At 38.2% G+C, this 27,984-nt stretch overlaps 1 protein-coding gene across 9 annotated transcripts in view; it reads right to left on the minus strand.

Annotated features, from left to right (window-relative positions):
* atp8a1 (ATPase phospholipid transporting 8A1) overlaps positions 1–27,399 on the minus strand; it is a 124,382-nt gene extending 96,983 nt beyond the window's left edge. For 7 of the 9 annotated variants that reach the window (XR_013210353.1, XM_077247791.1, XM_077247794.1 and 4 more), the window contains exons 1-2: positions 27,074–27,399; positions 1,811–1,925 (exon numbers count right to left, since the gene is read on the minus strand). Coding sequence is in view for 6 of the 9 variants with exons in the window: in XM_077247791.1 (XP_077103906.1) it covers positions 1,811–1,925; positions 27,074–27,122 (164 nt within the window). In the remaining 3 variants the exon portion in view is untranslated. Of the gene's footprint in view, positions 1–1,810; positions 1,926–11,530; positions 11,796–27,073 lie in introns of those variants that run through there. The other 2 variants (XM_077247797.1, XM_077247795.1) reach the window with 2 other exon arrangements.
* Positions 27,400–27,984: the final 585 nt, after the last annotated feature.

The following is a 27,984-nucleotide window of genomic DNA, read 5'->3' on the forward strand; positions in this document are numbered from 1 at the left end:
AAAACCTGACAGAAGCCCATTACAACTAAAAACTGTTTTCTTTTTATGGCAGCTTATGTAGTAAAACACATACACATAAGCAAGCAGGACTTCCCAGTCGCCATTCTAAACATTAACCTGGTGTGACAGTGGAGGTGTACGTTTAAAGCTACTGTTTTATCCACTGCACAAGGGACAGCCCTCTATATACAGTAAAGCTACTGATAAACAGTCCAGACATGAGACAGCAAAACTCAACTCAGCGTTGTTATTCACTGCAATAATCAGACTAGAGCATTAATAATGAGTGCCGTTATGATCACTAGATCCAGATAAAATGATCAAATAGATGCTTTTGGGTTTCGATGCTGGGCTTATATGAATGATTGCGCTCTCACTCCAGGATGGGAGAAAAAACAAGCAACAACTTATGTGAATGTTAATGGGACAGAGCATCTTAAACCAATTCAACTCCCCACCTTTTATTATTTTCATTATTACTAAAATGGTTGTTTTTATTTATATTCAAGCATCACAGACAATGGCAGACACGGCAGACAAGGCAGCTCTGGCATAATGTCAATAACACTTCTACAAATGAGCTTAGCTGAAGGGTGAAACAGTTTCTTTACAGTTATTGAGGTAAACATGCCTAAATTACCGAAAAATGGTACCGTTGGGTACCGGCACCGAATTTCAGGTACCGGTTAAAATATGAATGGTACTCAACCCTACTCAAAATCAGTTCATTTCATTGACACAAGCTGAAGCTTTTGTGGGCGAGTAAATAAATCACACAATTTTGGTGAACAGCATGTGATTCAGCAGAAATCATATATTAACCTTCTCCTACCTCTTATCTGTCTACCATACATCACCGTAACAATCACTATGAGTACATATGTAACTTGGACATAGTGAGCCGTTGTGGCGGCTGGAAAATGGCAACACTTCCTCTTTTGTCAAATACAGCTCACTAGTTTTAATGTGGTACTTTATTCGTACAGTTTCTTCCCGCTCAATCTTCAAAATATTTTTCAAAATCTTCTTGATCCATCCATCCCTGGCAGTACGGTCTGTTCAAGAGCCTTATTAAACTTTGACATTATATATGAGCTCTGTTGTGAAATCTACTGATACCTTGCTGCCTACAGCACCATTCAAAAAAGTCAGGGTTCAGTAAGTTTTTGAAAGAAGTCTCTTACGCTCATCATGGTTGCATTTATTTGATTAACAAAATAATGACAGAAATAATAGGCAATAATATTACAATTTAAAATAACCGTTTTCTTTTTTAATATAATTTTAAAATAATGTAAGTTACTCCTGTGATGGCACAGCTGAATTGTTTTCTTCAGTGCCACATGATCCTTTAGAAATCATTCTAGTATGATGATTTGCTGCTCAAGAAACATTTGTTCCTATTATGTCGAAAATAGTTGTGCAAATATTTTTGTGGAATCTGTGATTAAAAAAAATGTATTTGCTGAATAGAACGTTCAAAATAACAGCCTTTAGTAACTATATAAATGTAAGAACAGTTTGTAACATGTCTTTACAGTCAATTTTTTATCAATTTAATAGTTCCTTGCTCAATAAAAAGTATGTATTTCATGCTAATGAACACCACAAACAACTACTAGGTAAAATAATTTATTTATTTAATACACTTAACCGTATTTTAATCACTACATTTTACAGTTTTTGTAATCAACACTTTCTTTATCCACCGCCTAGAAATGTTAACCCTGTGCTCACCATGACGGCCTGTTCAACCCATTATGAAGAAAGAGTAACACTTTTAGAAGCACAGGTGTGAGTGTGGCTTTACCTGACACGATTATTGCAGAACTTGGTAAACTGGGGCTGATTGAGGAATATTAATCTGGAATCTTCCTGGTCTGCTAGAGAAGTCTTCTCTGAAGTGTCTTCGGTCTTTTCATAACCTGGGACAAAGAAAAGAAGAAAAGATAGAGGAATAAAGCCAAATTCAAAATAAAGGATGCAAAAAAGGAGCATTAAGCTATAATGAAATATGCTATGAAAGTTCAGATCTCCCAGACAGTGAAAACAAATCACCTTTAACAAGATTAGATTTAAGATTATGTCTTTACCAAGTGTCGGACTCAGAGAAGCTTAAGACTTGACCTATAACCTCTAGCTGAAGCCATTGTGCAGAGTAGCTCAGCTGCCGACAAAGATGGTCATAACAAAAAACTAATTTAATTTTGTTTTTAATTAAAAGAATACACGTTTTTATAAATAAACTATTTTAAATATTAATAAATAAACAAATAAATAAACAAACAAGTGTGTATCATGGTCACTAGAATCACTCAATTCAGATATCCAGGTAGATTAAGTCATTATCAGAGCTGGTGACAGCCAGTGGAAAAAGTGTGTGTGATATTACAGGCACACTGAGCCCAAGGGAACAGATGAATGAAAGAAGGGCAGCTCAAATTGATTCGCCTGCAGGCACAGGCGCACACACACACACGCACGCGCACTCAATACTGGTGGCTCAGTCTATTACAGGCTACACTTTAACTGGCTTAAGATAATACAGTTTGTGGCTAATTTGGAGCAATGGAAAAAAAAAACTTCTTGCAATATACAAACCTAGAACTTTACAAGAAACTTGGTTTTGATTCATCCGATGCAAAAAAAAAATTTTTTTTTTAAATAAAAAAGGATTTAATGGAGGTCAATAACCTGTAGAAATGGCAGGAAATCAACAGTCCACAATTTGGAAAATGATTTTTTTTTAAAAGCTGGCAAACATCAAAATCCATAGTTCCATATACATCAACCGAAATCAAATCAAATTCAACCAAAAGCCAATAGTTCAAAAGAAGAAAAAAAACCTTGTTCTATTTACTTGCCCATTCCAAACAGGTAAGCAGCTATTTATAATATAATAATAATAATAATAAAAAAAAAATCATCATCATCATAAAGTTTCCTGACACTGTGATAAATGTTAAAACAACAGCATACGAGTTTGTAAAATAAGGGTGAGTAAATAAAAGCAGTATTTTCCATTTATGGGTGAACTGTAATGTCTTAACATGACTCCGTTTAGGTGAAATGTGTCTTGTATAAAACTCTTCTTCACACACTCCATTGATGATACGGTCTAATAGCTTAAAAGTGATGATACACCGAGCAACTTTTTGAGCAATGTTGCTGGGCAATCTTGCCGAGCGATTGTTGCTTGGGCACTTTCCCATTGAAAATGGCCAGTAAATTTCGATCTGGATAATTTAGATCGGTGGGCCCTGAGTCTCATCTGGTTGCCCGTTTACGGCAACATTGCTCAAAAAGTTGCCCTGTGTATCATTACCTTAAGAGTACTAACACTACACTCCCTTAAAGGAGTTTTCCCTTCAAAGTGCCATTTTACCTGTTCAATGTATTTGACACGACACGGCTGAATCTGTAAGACTGAATGCTTCAAATACTGAACATTAAATAAAGAGATCAAAGCTAAAAACATATATTTTTGAAGGAGTGTGTGTGTGTAAGTGTGTGTGTGTGTGTGTGTGTGTGTGTGTGTGTGTGTGTGTGTGTGTGTGTGTGTGTGCAAAAAAGTGAAAATGAAACTAAGACGTAGACACTAAAGAGGTTAAAATAACCATGCTGAAAGTGACAGCCTATAGATACTGAGGAAGTGAGACGTGTACGTGTAGCTGACGCTGTATGTGTGATTGTGAGTGGGTTTACTTAGATGTTGCTAACCTCTGACATCAGTTTCCTCTCCAGCTGACAAAACATCCCCATGTGCCCAAAGGTCTACATTTTTAATTATTTAGATGAAGTAAATAACATTTTGGTTTTATTCTAGCAAAGCTTTGCTAAAAATATTGTATTTTAGGAAGTAGGTAGTACACTGTTCTCCACTGTTTTGGGGAATGGATGAATGTCCAATAGAAAGTGTACATGCTGTGCAATGCGGACAGTCATACAGTATGATGTGCAGCAGGATTTTGGACACCAGAGATATACAAATATCTTATAACTTTTCCCTCGTCACAGTTAAGGTTGGTTAAAGGGGAACTAGGCAGTTTTTTTAGCTTAACTGAACAGCTTCGGAGTTATTGGAATGGTTATATGACTTTTTTCGGGTTGAATGGTTTACTTGTAATTTAGCTGCAATCATATAAAAAGGTTATAAGCCATCAAACACTGTAGGCTACTTTATTATTACAAAGTGCAGAGGCGTGAGAGCAGAGACGCTCTGCGTGAGTGGTATTTACGACAGTAACGTTAAATACAAGTACTGTACAGTGACTCTAGGGGTCCCTGTTTGACAAAAACGGAATTCCTGCATAGTGTGCCTTTGGTTAAGCTTTATTTAGTTTATATATATATATATATATTAGGGCTGGTCTGAATACCATTTTTTGAGCTTCGAAGCTTCGGTAGTAATGAACATCGAATATTCGAAGCTTCGGAATCTCTATAGCCTATGTCTGTCTGTCCGTTGCATTTTGATTATTTCGAGAACCGTTCATCCAAACGACTTCAGAAGGGAGTGCAGTCTCGTATTTGGTGCAATATAGATAGACAGGCGAGACGCGACACGTTCAGAATTAATAAACTTTTAATAAACTACAGAACCGCTCGAGCCAGATGCGCGCGCGCCTCACGCGAGCAGAGCTTATATGCTCCGAGAATGGACACTGCACTAGTGATATAAAACACACACACACGTCTTCTAACTTAAGCAATATTTTTAATAAGGTAGTCTTATAATATTTTTCTCACTGACAAAGTAGGGTAGATTTAAATAAATAAAAACGAAATTTAAATAAATAAAAACGAAATTTAAATAAATAAAAACGAAATTTAAATAAATAAAAACGAAATTTAAATGTAGAAAAACGAAATTTAAATAAAGAAAAACAAAAAATAAACGTGACGTCCCAGTAAAATCTCAAAGTCTCCTATATTTAGCTGTAGATTAATTTAGATTGATAAGGGTAAAAAGGATAATACATTTTGTTTCTATTATTCTATGTTCCACAATGTCAAAGCAACGCAGCTTAACCCAAAATACAAGATCATGCATGCACTTTTGTCCATACAATCTCCGCTTTTCTGCGCTCTAGCTCTAGCCAGAGAATACTCCCGTTGCAGGAACACATTTAGTAGTCCAAGAATGAAGCAAATATATTTATTAAGTAGATATAACGAAGTTATATGTTAAGTATTATATTTCACCAGATTTTATAGTGTAAAACATATTCAAGCACGAATGAGAACCGTTTCGAGGGGGATGCCAGGTGTGCAAAAAAAAGAGAAGAATATTCGAATGTCACATTTTCAAATCGAATACCAACATATATATATGGCTCAGTTGATTATAATCAACTGATTGATTTAAATCAAGCTTAATTTTGTTGAATCACTATTGATCCCAAGTCTATGCAGTTTTCAGTTGACGCATGAACAAAACTTAACCAAACATTATTTATAGAGTGCCTGACATCCAATAAATTGCATTAACTTTTGTGCTTTGTTATTTTCAATATGAGGTACATCTCAGCTTTCAAATTCTATACATTATATCTGCGCAAAAGACGTCAAAAAACAACGGCATATTAATTTACACACAAACAACAATGGGTCTCATTCACTATTAATTCAATAGATTATTTCGTATTTCTACGCACAGAACTTCTCACGAAAAATGTCAGTTTAATTCACAACATGTTCATACGCACATGAATTTGTTCTTAACATCGTTCTGATGTTAGTGAATATGGAGTATTCTAAAGAGGCCACGTGCACAAGGTTAGTCATTTGCATGAAACGCTTCCAAACATCTCCATTTAAATCTCCAGTAGGTAGCTTTTGTAAACAAATATTTGTTAAAACTGTCATTATGTCCTGAAAGTAGAATATGAGACAGATAATCTGTGAAAAAAATCAAGCTACTCTAGCTCCTCCCTGTGGTCCTACTGCCGTTTGCAGAAATACACCGCTCCCGGTCAGAAACAACCAATCAGAGCCAGGAGGAATGTCTTAGCAGTGTCAATCACGCTCGTGTACGCGCTGATCACCCCTCTCTTGCACAGCACAAGCGTACCGTCGTTCGTGACTCTCCTGTTCAAACTCGTTCATCCAAATGAACAAATCTTTTTTCGAGTCATTTCGTTCATTCAACGAACGAAATGACTCGAAAAAAGATTTGTTCATTTGGATGAACGAGTTCGAACAGGATCACGAACGTGCATCACAGAACAGAGCAAGGCGAGCATTTGTGCTTATAAAACTTAAAGTTTTTTATTTATTTTTGAAATGGCCGATCGTTTCACTAGATAAGACCCTTATTCATCGTCTGGTATCGTTAAAAACTCTTTAAAGCTGCGCTGAAACTGAAATTTGGTCCTCGAAACGTTTGTGTCCTATTGAAGTCCATTACATGGAGAAAAAGCCTGGAATGTTTTCATCAAAAAACTTAATTTCTTTTCGACTGAAGAAAGAAAGACATGGACATCTTGTATGACATGGGGGTGAGTAAATTATCAGCAAAAGTTTTTTTTTTAAAGTGAACTAATCCTTTAACGTTATCTTAGTAGCTATAACTTATAGAAAGAGTGCAACCTTATAAAGTTACATGTATTGCAAAATACATAATGATTTGAGGACCAAGTTTGTAGTGAAAGTATGGGCAGGCCATAGTCAATGTAAAGCATATTGTTGATGTTTCGTCCCTATTAATGAATGTTCCATAACGGTTTATAATCCGCCGTCATCGGTGGTCCTGCATACTAGCCTGCGCGTTCACGGCAGGCTCCGCTGTGGGGGAGGAGCTGTGGAGGGAGGGCTGTAGTGCAGCAGAGAGCAAGGGGGTTGGACCTGTAAGTTGTGCTTGTTCAAATTTTCAGGCTAAGTCAACATTTTCTCAAAACTCCCTACTGCAGCTTTAAGGGCTTTCCGCACCCGCTTTCATTACAGCCTTTCGTTTTTAGAATTCCGAATTTCGTCATTTAGAATGTTTTATTACACAATATTTGGTGAATCGTGATTTGTTCTTAAAATCGTTCGTATGCACACTTCACGCACAAATTTGTGTATGCACGCTTCGTGAATGAGACCCAATGTTTGTAAACAATGCCACATTTTCCTTATTCAATGTCTATATCTTGTGGGCAGCTAGAAAAAACATAACTTAAGAGGAGCATTTTGAAAAATATACATGTATGCACTATATTACATAGGGTTGTGTATCGACACAAATTTCACATTAAAATTTTGATTCACATTCTAATCTCGATTCAATTGAATCAATTAATTTGGATATATATATATATATCAGGTACAGTACAGTAAAAAAAAAAAACAGGAAACCCTGTCAGTTGGTACATTACTTTAATATTAATGGTAAAGGTTTGTATCCAACTCATTTTATTTGAGTTATTATTGTAATTATTATTATTATAGAAATAAATGGCAATTGAATGTGTTGGACTATTGTTAGCTTAAACCTTCAATATTAATAAGAATAAGATCTAGCTTGACTTCATCTAATACCACACAATGCCCTTCTCAGTGAAACAACTCTCTATGCGTAAACACAACAGCCCCATTCATGACAGTGCCCAATAAATAATTAATAATTGCGCTGATAAATAATGCAGATGGCACACAGTAAATTGACTACACTCATCTTAGGATCACTGTTGTGCTATCAGGATATGCTTTCAGTACCACCCTTCACTTTTGACCTCTTAAAAATCAAATACGTCCATGATGGTTCACCATCTCATTCAAGCTGTATTATAGCACAGCGACTGTCCTAAATCTGACACAGGCAAGTCATTGAGGTTTAGAAACTCTGTTGATCAACCTACATGCACTTTACAGGTCTCTGGACAGAGAGCAACATCATGAATGCACTGTTTGTTTTTCAACAGAGGAGTGACATGCTGAGCATATGTTCATCATCTGAAAGGAATTTAATGAATCAACCTCCATTCCCTTTATAGGCAAAAGTTTTGCTTAGTCTGTTTGTTTGAGTATCTGGTCACGTCAATATTGGCTCAACCAATGGTGTGATTTTGGGGCAGGAGTCACAGAACTATCCGTTTTTCCGACCAATGGAAGACAGCGGAGTGTACAGAAAACCTGTTTAAAAACAGTCATTATTTTTGCTATTTCATGTTGCTGACGCAAGTGTCAGCAACATAAAAAATATAAACAAACTGCCAAAATCTTAGCAGCCATCTACTGGTTTCAAAGATTATGCGATATGTTGTATTTTCTAAACTCTAGGTTAAGGTGCTGTGTGTGCAACCGAAGTAGCAGGAAGTAAGCGGACACATAAACAGAGACTTATCACAAAACAAACGGGCTTTTAAGGAAAAAAAAGTTTCCAACAAAATTGTCATGGTGGTTTGAATTTTCCACTAGTTAGTTGTTCATATGGGCTGTCTTTACTAGTCAATATTGCGATGAGATTCGTTGTATTGCTTTTGATTTATCCAGCCGAAATTTGCCAAACTCTGTGACATTCCATAATATACAGAAAATGTATTTTTGGCTGGATTCCACAATTTGGTCCGTGTTTTCAAGTCACAGAAATCATTAAGCTCTACATGTTAACTTCAATTTAAAGAGAGCTCTTCAGGGCCATTGAATACATAGCAGAAAATATTTTACATACATAAAAATATAACACACAGCAGTTAGTACTTTAGTATCATTCTAAACTGCTGCAAGCCATTATGTAGTTTTATTTTGCACTAGTATAAGTACTGAACTAGTATTCAACAGATGACTATATATATATAAAAAACAACAACAACAACAACAGATGACTATAACCTTAAGATTCATTCAAGAAAAATGTATTCATTCATTTTTGGGGTTCCTTGGCATCAAAGTTCAAAATCCCTGGAATCAGTACTTACCGACCGTCAATTCGATTTGATTTGAATTCAGTCTGCTTTATGAGATTCGATTTTTTGGAATACTTTCAATTATAAACTGTTTGTTTTTGTGGTAAGCTACAGCTTTCCCAACCATCATATCACGATTCACGGCACTGTCAATAACCTGTAAATTTGGGTCACTTTTTCAGAGCTCGGAACTGAAAACAGCAGCGATTGATCAGATCACCGGCGCCACCCCTATGGCTGCACAGAGAATAAGGGCAGCAGACGCCAACGAAATAAAGAACAACCACAACAAACCAAGACTGTGTCATGCAGACTCCTAGAGGGGTGCTTTTGGGGGTTATTACACACATTTCCCCTTTTTATTAGAGACATGCAAGAATCATTTGATACAAAAACACTCATCCACATGCTTTTGCACATCCCTTGTTGTTCTGCATTGTGAGTCAACTGATACGTTCATGATCACAATCTGTCATCTAGCCAGCCGTGACGATAAATAAAAATAACACAGTAAGCGAGAGAGAAAAAAACACAGACATGAATCATTAATCTGAAAGCCATGATTCACAATATGCATAATGACATGTGCTGAGGGCAGCAGCTGAGGGGGGAGGCTGTAGTGATCAAGGCCAAGGGTTTTCAATTAAGCACAAGTACTTAAGGGATTATAAACACGAGTAAAAAAAAAAAAAAAAAAAAAAAAAAAACTGTTTGCTCTTTAGGCCTAAAAGAGTCCGGATCAAACAGGAGGGATTTCCCTGCTGAGATGGTGTAGGCGTAGTACAGTGGGCAGTGGAGTGGAACAGATGGAGAGCTAAGGAGATACATGACATACAGCAGCAGGGAGGAAAACGTGAAAAGAGGAATTCCGGATGGCACGGACACACGTGGGCTATGAGTCAGGGGTCTAGCGGGTGACCAAAGGCTCTGATCTCAATGCTCTCTCACATTGGAGGTTGAGGTTTCGGAGTGCAAAGAAAGTGAGGAGGGAGGCCCAAGTTTAAGGCAATGTGGGGATGCTCATTCTGTTTAAATTGATTACTAAAGAGTTAGTTCACAGAAAAAAACAAAATAAGTGGCCATGAATAAAGAATGTTCTCAACTTATTTCGTAGCCACATTTTTTAAATTTTTCTTATTTTAGATTAACAGTGGCCAGGCCACGTTTGCTTAAAGGGTTCTTTTGTTGTGGGTAAATCGTAGCCAACTTGTAATTAATTCCCTCCTTTTAATGGAGATCAATGAAAATGAAGACAAAGTTCATAATTCATAGCTATAATATCTTGTTTTTTCCTCCTCCTGTATGTCATGTGCGGGGCTCTGTACACAATAAATGACCATGGTTTATAATCAATGATTTAAAAAGACGCAAACTCACATAAACGTTTTTGAATCATTCTGATGAATCCTGTGGTCCTGACTCCTGACTGAACCCTTGAATCTGTCTGAGCGGTTACTGATTCAACATCTGACTAAAACCACAATATTATTATGCCATACCAATCACACTTCTTTTTTTTTTAAATGTTGATAAAAAACAGTTTTTACATGATCAATCCGTTTTGTTTGATTTTTTAACTGCAGCTGAAAAAAAACTGGCATATTGCAGCCAAAGTACTCGGGCACTTACCCACACCTAGAGAAAACTTCAATTATCTTATTACGCAAACGCAACATCCAGTTATCGCAGTGGTAGAGTTCAATAAGGAAACGGCTGTCCTGCATCTTGATTATCAAATCTGAAATTGGAAATTTGATAAGAAGCTTTCGAAGGGTTGTTAGGTGAAGGCCTGCAAGTTGGTGCGCTCCAAGAATTGAGTGACAACGCACTGGAAAAAGGGATTAAATGGAAACGCATGTGCTTACGTTGATATCCCAGCACAACTCAGTGTGTCAAAGGTTCTTCAGAGCCAAAGATTGAATGAGTATTTAAAGCTCCGTAGAGATAGGTCTTGACAGCACTAGCCAGTGTAGTCAGTGTTAACTGAAACTACAGCTCGTTTTTATTATTTTAAATAAAGCTGAAATAAGATAAATTTGATGACTTTTTTTTAAAAAGTTAGAAATCCTTAAAATGGCTGAAGTACTAAAATTACTAAAACTAAACAAAAAATAAATAAAAGCATAATAGAAATATTAGAGAGAAAAAAAACAGAACAAAATTACTAAAATATAACACATGAAAACTGAAAATATTAAAAATCTAATTCAAATTTAATAAATACTATAGAAATAACACTAAAACAACACTAGCGGAAGCACATGTAGTCCCCAGTGAGACTAAACATGACCAAGAGGAAGCTCCATGTTAAAACAGGAAAGGGCTGGTATGGTGGCTGGGTAATCAAAACCACAACAAACAAAAACAGCATCACGAGAAGCTTTAAGAGCATGGGAATAGCACGGTTGTTATGTAGCGGGACCCTTTCTTCCATCCCCTCACCAACTTATTCCAGGACTGAAATATCTTTTCTATCATTTCCCTAACAAGCTAATAGACATCATATTAAAGCACCCCCAAATTACCCTATCAAAATGTATGTAATTATACCATTTCACTGCTTGTATTCCTCAATTCCTGTGACACTATATGTTTGCTCTCTCTCTCAGCTATAGATGGTGACTAAAAATAGTGCTCCTTACCTCCCCCCTCAATGTTTTGATCAACAAGCCACCACACGATCCATGCCCGGCCATCGCGGGTGAGTTACGCAACAGCCCAGCCAATGACTGCACAGGATGAGAGGCTTATTGGATTCCCCGAGGCTCAGAAGGAACTTTCCAATAGCACAGGCTTATATAGGTAGCCCAGCTGGAGCCTGAACTTCATCTGGCGTGATACCGGTGCTAATCCTGCTAGTGCTCTAGAAGTGCTGGTTATATGAGGCATGACTGGCCGCTAAACTGCAGCAGATGCTAGCTCCAACAGTGCTAATGTAATCCAACCGTGGGAATGAAATGGGACCAAATGATACACACTGTTGCTATTTAGGCTACAACTAATGGACACCATGACGACAATAGCAGCAAACATTAAAATGGCTAGTATAAATTTCACAGGCATTTTAACAGGTGTCCTCTGAATCTGCATGCAAGTCTTAAGGGCTTCCCCTGTTTTACCATCTATTCTTGTTGAGGTGAGCTGTAAATAAGCTGCGGGGTGCTGCGAGGTTGAGAATTAGGTCCAATCATTTTAGTAAAACTGTACACCTCAATCACCACCCTTGTTTGCATGGGCAGAACACTGAAAACTAATGCAGTGCAGAGAAAATGTATAAGCTGGAAATTTGTGTCATCTCTTGGCTCGGGCAGACAGCCGGGGTCAAGACCCAACCTGAACACGAGCAGAGACAGCTGGCCCGGCAAATACGACAGCAGGAACTGGAGGTGAGACGAAGGGCACGACAACGGCATGCTGAGGGCAAGTGCCCTTCTTTGCTGTAAATAAATGGTGACCAAATGAACCCATATCATGAGAAATAACTGCAAAAAAGGATACTTAAAGGAGCACTTAGGCCTATATAGTGTTGGGGAAGCTACTTAACTGCTGTAGCTTGGCAAGCTATTCCTAATTTAAAGTAGTTAAAATGCAATGACTTGAAAACGTTTCTACAGCACTACTAAGAAATAGTACACATATGATAATTAGGTGTAACATCCCCTTAAATTAAAATGATCATCATCAGTTATAAAATTATATATAATATATGGCACAAAAACTATTAGGATCATAAAATTGTAACATTTACAGGATTAAAATAAGTACATTTAAAATAAACAGAACTACAAAAAAAATAACATTGTTGCAAAAGATTTCTATTTTAAATGTTCTTTTGAACTCTCTATTCATTAAAGAATCCTGAAAAAAGTCTACATGGTTTCTACAAAAATGTTAATCAGACCAGACCATTGGTTTGCAAAATTAATAAGAAATGTTTCAGCATTATTATTTTAAAATATTAAAATAAAAAACAAAAAAATGGATAAATTAATGTTAAATAGACAACACTTTAATGGTAGTGTAATAAAAATGAACAAACCATTTGCACAAACCAGTTTTCTAAAGCGTTCCATCCAAAATCCATCCACTCACATGAACCAGTAAATGAAACCGTAAGCAAAATTCCATGAAATATTTTAAACATTGCTTACACACAATCGTAAGTTGCATGTGAGTGGCATCTAGTTTTTAGAAATAAAAGTTTTTGCCTTTTTAATTCAAGTTTGAGCAAAAATCTTTTGGCAAACCATACAAATTTTAAATCCAAAATGGATGTTTGAGCTATAATTACGTGCCGGTTCAGTCATCACACTGGAACTGGAAGGTCATGTCAACCACATTGCATTGTTGCACAGTGTGTCATCTGGATATTCTATACAAATGGAAATGTGCATATTTTGCCAAGTACATACTATTTCTTGTTGGAATTCCCAGTGTTATGCCATTTTAACCATTCGGGGTTCATTTTACTAACTTTAATTTGATGGACAACAATGTTTCTTGTCAAAAGAAATATGGACATCAGGGTTTTTTAATAAAGGATCAGGGTGAATTTACAGAGGATTCTTCAACATCTTTGCCTAGAAATCCAACAACATAGTGAGTCAGCAGATAAAGAGGGCTTCCAATTTGATCAAATGCACTACTACCACATTAAGGAAAAAATCTTGTATAATTAATGACTGCAGTAAGAGCTGGGAGAAAGGTGGGTCGTTAGCTCAGAGACAGTGACTGATGCAGTGACTCTGTATTTCACACCTCTACTGAGAAACAAACTGGAGAATGCAGTAAAGGACAATGTCATGGAGACACCACTAAAATGAACCTAAATAAGCCCAAACTCAGTGCAGCAGTTATTAGAACAACCAAAAAGTCCTCCTCTTGCTTAAGAGAATCCTATGACTTCAATGGTGCAAGAAGTCAGTGCAAGAGGGCATTATAGAGAGCATCAGCTCGGTTGGCTGTAAAGCTACTTGCACAATACAATGTATTGCTTAACTAGTACAATACAAAACAATAACACTGGCATGTTGGGGAAAAATAAGTCTGTATCTGTGTATTATTAATACTGCACCGTAATCATCATAATGGAGCAGAATCAAAATCATTTTGTTGAAACCCTTACTCAGTTCCAAGAGGAGATTGCTGATAAAGTAATCTTGCATTTCACAGTGCAGAGAGTGGCTGTCATTGTATTCTGCTCCTTCCATTTCACATCTCTTTTCCTCTAGAGACAGTGACGTTCAGGCTCAGTGTCTGACACACATTTCACTATGTGATCTTCTCGTAGTATTCCCTCGTCGGTGCACTGCCTCCCTCTGCACTAATTTCATTAACTGCAGGCTACTCACGCCTCAGCTAAACAGATGCCAACAAACAGTCAGCCAGACAGACACAAGAACAAGCTCCAGATCAGCCTCCTGATACCTCTTACTCTTCCTGTTTTGTTTTAGCCATTTCTCATTGTTTTACTTAATTTCCTTGCTTTTCATGTCACCCTCCCCCGCTCACCAGATCTGCATTTTGACCTTGATATTCACTCTTCCTATATTTTTAGTCTTTTTCTAGTTCCTGTCGATTAATAGTAGAGGTGTAACACACACACAAAACTGACAGTTCGATACGTATAACTCAGTTTTGACTTCCCGATTCAGTTCAGTACATTAGGTGGCTTTTTTATAAAACAGAGGTTTACTGAACAAATTCTGTCTCTGTCTTTAAATGAATTCAGTTATAATTAAAAGTGTCTTAAGGATAAATAAAAGTAACTCTGCTAATGCTGTAAACAATATGGGAGCTCTTATTTGCACAATACTATAAATAACAACAGAGCCCAAACTATTAGCCTAAATTCAGTTGCTATATATTTTTAGATATAAATGAATCAACACTCAAATAACAAATTGTTTACAAACATGTAATGCACATATGGTAGTTTTTGGATTAAAATCTACATTTAATTATGGTTTTACTCCAATTTGTTGATTTACAAACTGGCTGTCATTTTCATTAAATAATCAAGACATATAGGCTAATATAGTGCATATTTTAATGTCTCTAGCTGACTAAAAAGCTGTGGACACTGAATGACTTGCCTGAGGTAAATGTAATGCTATGTGGGATATTGTTTACAAGCTGTTTTACTGATGTCTTTCCGCTGAAGATTAATTTCATTATAATTTCTCTGTTGCAACCGGGGTCCGAAATTAACACCCGCCAAGCGCCAAATGCGGGTAGATTTTCCGTTTGGCTGCAACAGAGAAATTATAATGAAATTAATCTTCTTTAGGAAAATTAATGTCCAAATAAAAGTTCAATTTAATACAGTCACAGGTCACAGGCAGCCTATGGTTCTCAACGCCATGAATATAAGGAGGAATGAGAACAGGTGTGCCGACAGAGTCACCTCTCTCTGAAAGAAAGCAAGGAGAAATGACAAACTGTGAGAGACAAAGAAAGTAATAGCAAGTGAAAAAGGAAGCCATTGGGGAGGAAAAGAAAGAGAGTGAGTTAAAAGAGAGCGCGAGAGGTAAGTGTCACCAGAGGGGAAGCCTCCGGGGGCAGGATCAATGGTGGCAGGAGCTGTAATGAGGTTGGAGGGAGGCCAGATTTCAGGATTATTGCTTGTGTCAGCCAGCAGGCAGCCAGAACAATGGCACAGGGGTCACACAATCCAGAGGGGTGCCCGCTGGAGGAAGAGGGGCACAGACAGAGTCCCTATTCTTGACTTGGCACTCTCTGATATGGCCTGAAAGACTATTTGTGTGTGTTAGAGACTGGCCAAATGCAGTGGGAAAGAAAGATAGCAAAAGGGAGACAAAATGTGTGTTATTCTTCTTGGCACACAGAGACATTTCTCTCTGAAAAAAAAAAAGAGACATTATGTTGTTAGCATCACTTCCTGACGGCAATGCCTTATTTTGACATTCTGTCATGAATGATTTCAAAACTCTTGTACTTAGATTTTGCCACACGTTTGCCACATGACAACGTTACTGAAAACCCGTCATTTGGATTTGATATCCAGATGAATAGCTATATAAAAAGTAAATAAAAATAAAATAATATAAATATAAAATAAAAAGTAGTCCATTGAACTTGAATAATGATTTTGAATGGACAATATTGCTACAATATTGGCCATGGTCTAATTTTAGGATTTTTAGCATCAGATAATTGATATTGGATTCATTATGTATGCTCGTTTCCCCTATTTTTACATTTAAGTTACCATTGCTGTAATCTGATGTTCACTTAAAGTTAAAACATAGATCCATTAGAGAGTAAGTTTCTCGTGCAGACCTATGTCACATGTCCTGACCAACATCATCCTCAAATAACATTTAGACGAAGCAGTCCTCCAAAGCAGGAGCCAATTAAAATGACAATAAGTCATACCGCACATTCACAATGAGTCTTCCATATTGTTTCTGGCCTCTGTTCTGATTTCGCAGCATTGTTTGTTTGTGTCTGTTGATAGTGGGTTTGACTTTTGAAGGATTACAGAGGCAGGGCTGTCAACACCAGTGATATTAAACGGATGCAGTGGCATTATGACAGAAACAACAGAGAATGCCATTACCATACATGACCTGTTTGGAGCTCTAATCACTCAAGGCATAAAAAAAGACATATCCTGGCAGGCCAGACAGCTGACAGGGGGGCGAGGCGGCATCTGTTGAATTGAATGACACAAGGCCATGTCTGATCCTGCACATTAACACACCAACACGAGAGGAACAGAGAGGGGAGAAAACAGCAAATCCATGGCTTGATGTTGGTAGTTCAGTGCAAGGTGGCATGTATTGATTAAGTCCTCAAGGGTGATGGGCTGAAATCGCTGCTTTCTATCACTGAAGTCTCCAAGGCTTTTGTAACAGGCTGTGAAATTGGGCTACTAGATCAAAAATATACCCACACCTGCATTGAAGGGTTTTTTTCCCAGTAAAGAACTACAATATTTACGATTACTGTAATCTGACACCCCAGACCTCCATGACGACTTATTTTTACAAAGTCTGTTTTTTCAATAATTAGAAGAAACAATTAAGTCTGTGGTCACGTTCACACAGCAGCAGAATACAGTTGTCAGTCCTGTATCAGAGTCCTTCATACGGTTACGTTCACACACAGTTCAGTTATTTACGGGAGTGACAAACGCATTCTATAATCTATAATATTCTAGAAGCCGCTCTGCACTGCACAAATGCATGTTTACTGTGTGAACAGGTTTTCATCTGGTTGTGTGGTGACTTACAACGATGGATATAAGAGGGTTTAAGCTCCAATCACTGTTCTCCACCTGTCAGCTGCTCCTGTCAGTTGTGCGGTTCGCCTACGTGTGACTCAAATGCTCCACACTGTACTCCCGATATAAACGCTAATGTTGGTTAATATAAAGATTTGACAGATTAACTCGTGGCTTAATTGGACTCCTGTTGTGTTAAAAGTAGGGCTGTCATTAAAGCTCCAGTCGGCAAGTCTGCAGATTGAGTGGACTTAGGCAAAATTTTGAATGTTTACAACTCTCATGCCCCTCCCCCACTATCAATGAATACCCTCCCACAGAGTTCGTGGCTTCGTGCTCGTCAGTGCCAGTGCACCAGATTTTCTGTGAACGCGCCCGTCTCATCAGCATCCATCAACACCATGAAGTATTTTGTTATTGTTGTTTTGTCATTTTGGAGTAGATTGTTACGAAATGGATTACCCACCAATTAAACGTAAATAAACACCATCGTCTGTCTGAAACGCTATTATTGCTGTATGTGGCAGACATGGTCATTGTACATTTTTCTACTGCTTATATATCAGAGCTAGTAAGATAGCACATACAATAACAGTAGCTTTACTACTGTTCTTACTCTCGTAAGAAAGATAGATTAGCATTGATTCTTCCTAAAAGCCGAACTTTATCCCTTCATCTGGACATGTTTATCCACCTAACGTTACATTCACACGGATTTCAGTGCAAACAAACGAACCTGCCCAACAAGTGCTAACGTTAGTATCCATACCAACACATTAGGGCAAACATACTTAGATTACTAACATAACACTAAGAAATAAAGGTACTGGTTGATAAAGCACAATTACCTGTGGAGAAGAAATGTTGCAAGCTCTGCATCCAGCTTGAACCCAATTAAATCACGTAAACCACCTTTCAAATGCCGATCCGATATTGATCCTGGTTTATTTACGGACTTTCTTTCTTTACTTCTTTATTTTCAGCAGGTGTTCTCTTTTCCTGTGTTGTTTTTGACCTCCCTGCTCTTGAGGTTAACCGAGGAATTGGAATCTTTTCCGCCATCACTCTTCCTTACTGCGCGAACTTCAGGCGTGTGCATGTGATTGTATCGTGCGCGAGGGGTGGCGTGTGCACGACCTGTGATTGACAGTCAGATCTCACACACCCCTGCGCTGATTGGACCGATGATCCGGGACGGGTGGATTTTTCCAAAACAAATAACACGCTCCAGGTGGAGTTGGAAACTCGGTCTTTTTTCTAAAACCACTTTATTTATGTTGTTCTGTCGGATTATAGTGTCGATTTCACTGAATATGATCAAAAAATTGTTGCCGACGGGAGCTTTAATTTTTGTCCAGTTCAACGTGTTAATATTTAACGCAGCATCCGTTTTTTTCTGTCATCCTAAGCTAGTATTACATTATATGATCACTCCAATTCATGCAAATGCTTTTAAACCATTCAAACGCAACAATGTCCTGACACACACACACACGACGCACAGAAAGACTCGCGCCAGTATCGTGCGCACAGACAGCACGCCAAAGAGTTCTCTTTCGTGCTTGAACGAACAATAACACACACAATTATGCCAAAAAGTCAGTTCTGTCGAGTATCCTCACAAGAGCAGTCTTAAATGAGTCAAATAACGTCTTAAATAAAAGTAAAGCATTATGAGAGAATGAGAAGCGCGTCAGATCCGCGTCAGATCAGCATCTGCAGATCTTAAAGTGACAACAGCCACTAATTCTATCTGTCGGTAAAGTTAATCGAAGAACAAAGGTAACAGAGAAAATTACACACTGCTCTTGACTAAAGAACTTCTGTAGCATAAATAAGGATTAATCTATATTTAATTTATGCAGAGCGGACTGTTTGATAACTTTAATCAATTTCTGTATATTTCCTAGTCCTATTAGACAGGAATGTCACAGGGAAATATCACATTTATTATGGGTTCATGTGAGGATTGTTTTAAGTTCACTTGAAGCCTAATAAATGTTTTAAAGGGGGGTAATTTTTATCCATACATCAGTAGCTGTATTAGGAAAAAGATTCCAATTAAACAAGTATTTAAATTATACTGTATTTATGTTGTTTCCACATTAATATAATTGGAAAATAACTGTGGAATTTGTACATTTTAAAATATATTGAAAACATATTAAAAAGTTTTTTAATTGCGATTAATCGCAGAAAAAGTGTGTGATTAATCTATGATGATAAATAGCTGATGATACCAGGACAAAAATAAATAAATAAAAAATACTGAAGTATTGAAACTGTTGCTCATGAACATTTTACAACCATAATAAATAGACTCTACAGCTCCATCGGCCATTTGGTTAGCAGAAGGGGGCTAAAGCACATAGTTAATGCCAAGAAATCCCGGCGGGGTGCCCCTGGAAAAGTGACCTGGCTTAAAGTTAATCGGAGTAGAGGACACCAAGATGCTGAGCCTGCTTAATTAGTTAAAGAGACTGTAATGTATTTCCCCAAGAAACAGGAATGGTGTAATGAGGACATATGAGTGACATTTGGTCCAGCCATGTGCTTTAGTACCAAATCTGTCTTGATGTATTTTGCTCAATATTTGCGGATGAATACATTAAAATGTCATGTGTATGAATATGTGACAAAGTACCTGTGTGTGCATGCTTCCAAAATGAACAACATAATAAATCCATATATGACCGTTTCAAATAAGGCATCTCCCACCAACTGCATCATTCATCTAGACTGGATGAATATTTAATAGCACACGCTATGTAATATGCATTCATGAAGCCACATTCTCATCTTGAGAGAATTTAACTGCTCTATGAACAGAGTAGATAATATGACTACATCAGATAGTAACCGCTGATTATGAGCATCCACAGCTGAATTATCAAGTGGAAAATAAGAATCAACTTCCATATCCATGCTAGACCAGCAAGAGCAAGGCGACTGACTGAATAATGATTAAGACCGAGAATCCCTCTCCTCGCGCACTCTGTTCCCTTGAGGCTGAGCTGAAACTAACTAGGACTGTCTGAGGGAAGGGAGGAGGGGTGGGGAATTGAAGGATTAACTGAGGTTTATGATCAGTTAAGAGAGAGGAAGAGATTCATGAATGATGAAGCATATTTTCATGCACCATGTGTACAATCCATTCATAAAAAAAAAAAATAGACAGGATTCTGTGTGCACACACACACAATCCCAACTGACTCTTCGATTTTCATCCCATACTTGCTTTTGAACACCCAAAATGTAAGCAAATAATGATCACTACTTCTAATAAATTTCCAATTACAAATATTTTAAACACATGGCCAAACATGTCTTGATGCAGCATAATCAGGCAAACAAGGAATCGGTGCCTGCAGAACTATATGCTGAAAGCTCTGGAGATTTGCATGTTTAAGAAATATTTCTTCTAATAATTTATGTTTTCAGCTGACAATAAATAGGTTTAGCATATTTAAATCCATCTCACAGAATTTCCCACAAAATCAGTACAGGAAAATTCCAAATAAATAAACATCAAAATCTACAGTGAAAGTCAATGGGGTCCAAAACAGCAACAAACACCTTCATGTGACTAGAGAATATATAACACCGTTTACATACACTACCCTACCATGGATGCACTATATACTGAATGCATGTTTCTGCAAGTTAGTCAATGTCTATATTATTAAGACAAACTGCACATTTCTTGAATATCTCAAAGTTGCAAACATTGTAACTGCTGTGAAAAGAAAAGCAAGATTTTCTAATTAAAGCTAATGGCAAAAGCAGGGTAGGCAGAAATGGTTAAGTCCATAGGTTTAATTGTGACTTCAACTTCTCCATAACGTCACAGTTTATCACACAGCACCAACACATCTGTGGCTAACAAAAACTTAACACTGCATTCTCCATAATGATTTGCATGGCCATTAAGCCATTACATTTGAGAGGACAAACCAATAAAGTCATCATCACAGTATGTGGCTATTTCAAATATGGTTACATACACGGCTTTCATTACTATGAGTGTAAATTGTCAATACGCTGTGGCTATTTCAGGCCTCTTGAACGAGGGATCATAGATGTACTTAGGGGTGCAACGGATCAAAAAACTCACGGTTCGGATCGTTTCTCGGATCAGAGTAACGGATCGGATCATTTTTCGGATCAGCAAAAAAAATAAAAAATAAATGGCCTCATGTCTGCACCTATAAACACACCGATAGTTAGGCCTGTCACGATTACAAATTTTGCTGGACGGTAAATTGTCCAAGAAATTATTGCGATAAACGATAATAAACGATAATATTGTCGTTCTGAGACCATTTTCATCTAAAATAATGATAATGGCATAATAATGCAGGTATAGCTTTTCAAAGATCAATAAACTTTTATTTCTAAAGACTATTTAACACTGAAAACATTTTAAATATCCGCAATAAATGAACAAAACAACCAAAAACAATAAAAGCAAGGGACTCTCATTCTCTGTTAACAAAAAATGCATGTCTTGTCTTACCAATGTGTGACTTACGTTCACACTGAGAATCATATGCATCATGTACTGTGTGAGCATGCGTCTCATATGAGTATGTGCGCTAGTTTGTGTGTGTGCTCGCGTCTCATATGAGTATGTGCGCGGAGAGTTTGTGAGTGTGTGCGCTCGCGTCTCATTGAGTTTGTGCGCGAGTTTCTGTGTGTGTGTGTGCTCGCGTCTCATATGAGTATGTGCGTGGAGAGTTTGTGTGTGCGCGCGCGGGTCTCATATGAGTATGTCCGCGAGTTTGTGTGTGTGCGTGCGTCTCTCATATGATTATGTGCGAGGAGAGTTTGTGTGTGCGCGCGCGGGTCTCATATGAGTATGTCCGCGAGTTTGTGTGTGTGCGTGCGTCTCTCATATGATTATGTGCGAGGAGAGTTTGTGTGCGCGCATCTCGCGTGTGTAGAGTTTGCGTGTATGTGCGTGAGCGACTTTAGGTGTGTCTTTGTGCATTTCATATGTTGTTTGAGCATTCAGCAGTATACATGTATGTTTGACTACTTAGTATGTGTATGCAAGTGTTTCATATATGTGTGCGTGAATGAAGTTTGATTTAAGCCCTAGATGGCACCTTATATGAGGGAGAGAGAGAGCGCTCGCGAGAGAGAGAGAGAGAGAGAGAGAGAGAGAGAGAGAGAGGGACGAGCGAGGGGTAGTGCTGCGCGAATGCCGTTTGTGATGGCTTTAGCCCAGTCTGATTGTGCAACAAGGGGCTGCTTAAATGCTGCAGTGATAAGCGGTTGTTGAGCAGCCTTAGTTTTCACTCCTGTCAGTGAAACATCGGGGTGATGTCGCTTCAAATGCTTGGCCATGCTGCCACAGTGCCTACACATTGTCACGGTTTTATCCACTAACCTCTTTCCTTCATCATTATATTTGACAGGGAAGCCAAAATGCTCCCATACAGGGGATTTAAATGACGCGGGGCGTTCAAGCTCCTCCGTTCCTCCGCTCGCCATGATCACGCTGTGTGTGGACTGAACACGCGCACAACTTTTTTTTTTTTTTTCATAAATCAATCCGCGGATCACGTGTGTGCCGAACCGAAGATATTGATCCGAACGGATCACGGATCAATGATGATCCGTTGCCCCACTAGATGTACTGATAGATCTGACACATCCATCTTCAAATGTGTCAGGGTAAAAATAGCAAACCAGGCGCATTGTGAAACACGCTCAGTCTGCTGGGCACAGAAGATGTGACTGTCTGACACCTACTCTACAGCATTATCTGCACAAATGATGAACACAGCCCAAAGAGGCCAATAATGATCTGAACAATACCATTATTGGCTGGAACAAACGATCGATTAATAATAACGATCGATGAATCGATTTATCTATCTTTTTTTTTTTTGATTTATTTTATAATCTAACAAATTTTTTCTTCCCAGTTATTCTATTGATTTTTTTCTGAATAGTTTATTAATCCTTCGGTTAATTTATAGATAAATAAGAACCAACAATTTACCTATAAATAATAACCACCATAACTAAACTAATAGATGTATGAACTTTACCCAATAATATTATTTTTCATAAAAGGTTTATGCAGTGTAGGCCTAATTAGGAAAGTTGTTCACTATGGCTGCGTTCACAGTAGTTTTTTGGGATTTACAGCAGCCACTGCTTACAAGTGAAGGCAAGCGTTATAAGCGTACACTAGTGTTTATAAGCAAATCTGTGGTTAAATTAAAATTTTACTGTACTAGTCCAAATACTTACGCTGCCATCTTGTCGTTTTGAGGTAAGAGAGCCCCGGGATGTTTTCTTCTTTTCAGATGCTCCTGCATAGAAGTTGTGCTGCAATGTTTTGCCATTTCGGTTTTACAGAGTGTGCAAAGCAGAATTTTATCTCGTTAAAAAAATTCCCACACTTTAGATCGGGCTAGATATTTTTGCAACAACTGATTTTCAGCATGCCCGGGTGAAGGCATCGAGGAACAAACAATGCGACGAATCGACGTATATCAAGCCAATCGACTAATTGACGTAATCGATTATGTCGACGCATCATCCAGCCCTTAATCCCAGGTGCTTTAATAATTCAAACAGCTTGAGTATGTGTGAATGAGCATGTCAGTTGTTAAATAACATTACTGTGAGATACAGATAGAGATACAATCAGGAGTTTGAAACATGAGTCATGACAGCAGATTTAACACAGCTTAGCGCTACTGTTGCAATAAAACAGAGGAAAAAAGTTTCTGGAGTCTGGAACCAAACACTCACACAAGCAGAAGGATACAGGATAATGGATAATGATACAGGTATTTCTGTTTTCTCTTTACTTCTTAGACTTGCTTCACACTATTAGCCCTGCTATAAGTATAAATAATTATGATGTGTGTGTGGGGGGGGTCTTCATGTTGAAAAACAATAATATCAATTTTAAACGTAGCAAATATCAATGTTAAATGTAGCAAATCTCATGTTTCACACTGTATGTTGTGAGGCCTAAATCCAGTTGTAGCATTTAAAACTATTGATTTTACATTTATTCAGATAAAATAGTGCAACGTTTTAAAACTGGCCATATATCACCTTATCAGTATTGGACAAAGAATATACATCTATCCCTTGTTAGAACAGCATGACATAGCCTAAGTAAGGTAGGGGCGGGCTATCGGTTTGTTCAATCAATGGAAGATGAAGGGATTGTTCTGGGAACATTTTTGATAGCGGTAATAATTACCGTAACTTCACCTTTAAAAAGCCTGTCTTGTCTAAATAGAGGAAAAAAGTTGCAGCTGCATTGCAGATACTGGGTGGGCTGGACCATAAAAGAAGTTCTTTGGAAAAGAGTTTGATCAGACTATATAGAAAAAAAAAGTCTGGCTTTTTTTGGAGGTCCCCAGCAGATCTGCCCACTCCCATCGGTGTGGGCTTCTCTCTGTGATCTTTGCCTACAATCCGAGAATCGTGCCACCTCCGCAACGCAGATAAGGCTGCTTTGGCAAACGCCCCAGCCAGGTCTGGCAAGAGCTCTGACATACCCAAAGCAAAGAGACACATGGAGGCTGAGGAGGAGGTGGTGAAGATGGAGTGGGAGGGAGGGTGAAACAGGGTATGGGCGGATTGGTCCGATGTTCTGCCAAGGTCCCGCCCTGCCCTGCCACGAGCCAGCCTGATGCACTGCAGTTATTACAAAAAGACAACGACAACATACACACATTGTGCCGCACAGCAAGGTCTGTGGAGAAAGGGAAACCAGAGCAAGCAGCAATAAGAAATGCATTTCAAAACGTGACTCTTGCTTTCATTCAAACTGGTATGGTGTAGGTCATAGGCTTGATCGGACATGCAGGCTTATTGATCGCTCAGTCCTGGGAAATGCTTGCACTGACGAACAGGATACTTTTCAAACACGGTAAATGTGGCAGCAGGAGGCATGACGTTCTCTAAAACCAAGGTTAAAACCTGCCAGCCACTTTTTAAACTGAAAAATGATGAGAGCTGGTTACAGTCTTACAGATTGCATTTTCACCAGCACTAATGAAAAGAGTGCAATCAGCCATAGCCAGAGCCTCTTAAATTATTAAAGTAAAGTGTATTGCGTCTATTCCAACTGTAATGATCGCACACATCTATGACAAAGCCAGCATAACAGGATGCATTGCAGAAATGTATTCTTTCCCAACCTTATTTTCCCCAAGTATCAGCAAGTCAGTGGCACAAGGAAGTGAAATTTTTCAAATACGCTGACATTCCAATCAGTAAACATAATTTCTGGTCAGACTTTTGACTGCAAATCAAACTCCGATATATGCGAGCAGTGGACAAGGGAGGTCACTGGAAGCATGTCATTTTAACCAGGATGCAGACAAACAAACACGAGAGACAGAGACACTTCTGATCAATATACATCAGACAAAGAAGATCGCCCTTACACACATATTCACATCTCTATTGTTCAAAAACAAATCAAACAAATACATGAGAGAAAGTCTCCGCCATACCCAAATACTGCATGTGAAGCACATCGGAGCAAGCAACTTGCTGATGCTGATTCATATTCCGTTCACTTCAGTCTTTCCCTTTCGAAGTGCGAGACTGCTGTCCTGCCTTGCAAGACTGACTAAAACACGAGCCAATAGGAATCGAGCGCGAGCTGTTATGGAGCATTTCATTGGTTAGAGAGTAGACCTATTGAATAAACACTCCTCATCCATAAACGAGCCTGTGTTTTTTTATCTGAACAAGATTCAGAGCAGCACTAAACGTCACATTTGTGAATTAACAATAAATACAACGCATAGGGGCTATTTTATTGTAGATGTCTTTTTAAATAATTAGATTAGAATGGTTGTACAATTTTACTCAAATTATTATAAAGGTTGCACGGGAACGAATCGGTTGAGTGAATAATTTACTCATAAGATACAAAAGTATCACTCGACTTTACCAACTGGCGTAACGTAACCTGCAGAAAGGATCACACAAGATTCAAAAGAATCGAATCACTGTGATATATCCTTTAAGGTTTCAAAACTCAGGAACTAAAAGCCAAAATCCGCATCACCTGTAGGTATTTAAAGTATGTGATATTGACATTTGGGCCCGGTTTCACAGACAGGGCTAAGATTAAGCCAGGATTAGTCCTTTGTTCAATTAGGGCATTTAGGTAACTTTTATAAACGTGGCTTAGACAAAAAATATTACAGGTGTGCATCACAAAAAATGGTACTGACATTTGAACATGTCAGTTTAAGTTGCTTTCATTTAAAACAGCTCAAACAAGCATTTTAGTCTGGGACTAGGCTTAGGCCTTGTCTGTGAAACCGGGGTTGATGTTGTGAACATGTCTTATATGGACCAGGAGAGCATCATCTTCATTGGAGAATTAACATCCGAAGCAGGACCAGGAAGAAAATGGTAAAAAAAAGACACTAAGAAAACAGCAACACACAACTAATCTGACATGACACACCGTTAAGTTACAAACGAGTCCCGGCCCACTCTTTATGACAAACTAAAACACAAATAATATAAGGTTGAATCATATAATAACTTTATAATGACACACACACACACACACACACACACCTGAACTGCCTACCAAATTATTACTTCTAATGATTACTAATCATTACTTCACCCTATACATGTCAACAAAAACGTTTGTGAATAAATAATAAAAGCTGATCACAGTCCTAATATTAAATAAACCATATGGGTAAATGTCCCAAGCGACCAGTTATGCATCTCACATTCACAAAATGAAAGCAATTGTGAAAGAACTTATGTGTAACCTAGAATCACGCAATGAATCCCAAAGCACTCTTCGTAAGTGCTCCCGCAACAGTTGTCGAGCACGAGAAAGACTGTACACGTCAAGAAACTCAAGATGACAGATACAGATTGACAAAGGTCCGCAATAAAAACAAACGTGTTTTACCTTCAGCACGGGAACGGAGATCCGACATAGTTCTTTGAACGGGCGGCATCGGTCCACCTGTCAACTAAACGCTTAAAACTCCGCGTTGCGTTTCTCTCTTCACCCGTTTTGGGATTTTAAGCGCCAGTGACAGTAACCAAAGTAGCTTTCCCCCACTCCAGTGACCGGTAACCATTTATTTAGGGTTAGAATTCATGTTGTTGTTGTTAATGAACAGCGGCAGTTCCGCACTCGATAACACACTCGAGCATCAGCGCGCCTCTGAACGCGAAATCTCTCCAGCACGAGCAAGAATCGATACGCTTGAAACACTGAATGTGAGCGAGCTCTGCCGCTTCACAAATTGGACCGTGCCAACTAAGAGCGCAGAGGGGGGTCGGGTCGAAATAACGCGTGCAAGCTGGTCGTTCTCACTCTGAAAACCATATATGTCTTACATAAACGATATTTTCTAAATATCAAATACAAGCATGTCTCTATATATACAGAATATCATTTATACCATGCTAAACAAAAACCGAATCAAAATACTGTCTCCTAATATGATCTCAGTGTGGAAAGGTCTTCGGGAGATTCCCTGCTGCAGTTACTCTCATTGTTTCGAAGGGGGATTGCAGAGACAATGACAGCCCACTATTTCTTTATTTTAGGCCCTGAAGCAATCACGACTCTGCAATTGCCTCCCATATTACCCTTCAGCCGGAAAACATTATGGGTTTGCTGCTGATATGCTGAGAGTTTGCTCTCAACAAGCCACATGTTGATGTGCAGAATTCTCCATTTCTGTTTCTTCCTGTTCCTTAGGCCTACTGGTTTTGATACTATTGCTGTTGTTATAATTAAATGAATAAAATCAAATCAAATGAATATATAAAGAACACATAAATGGTTACAATTATTATAAACATATT

The sequence above is a fragment of the Siphateles boraxobius genome, unplaced genomic scaffold, assembly GCF_051911475.1.
Source record: "Siphateles boraxobius isolate OS27281-9 unplaced genomic scaffold, OSU_SipBor_1 3, whole genome shotgun sequence".
NCBI lineage: Eukaryota > Metazoa > Chordata > Actinopteri > Cypriniformes > Leuciscidae > Siphateles > Siphateles boraxobius.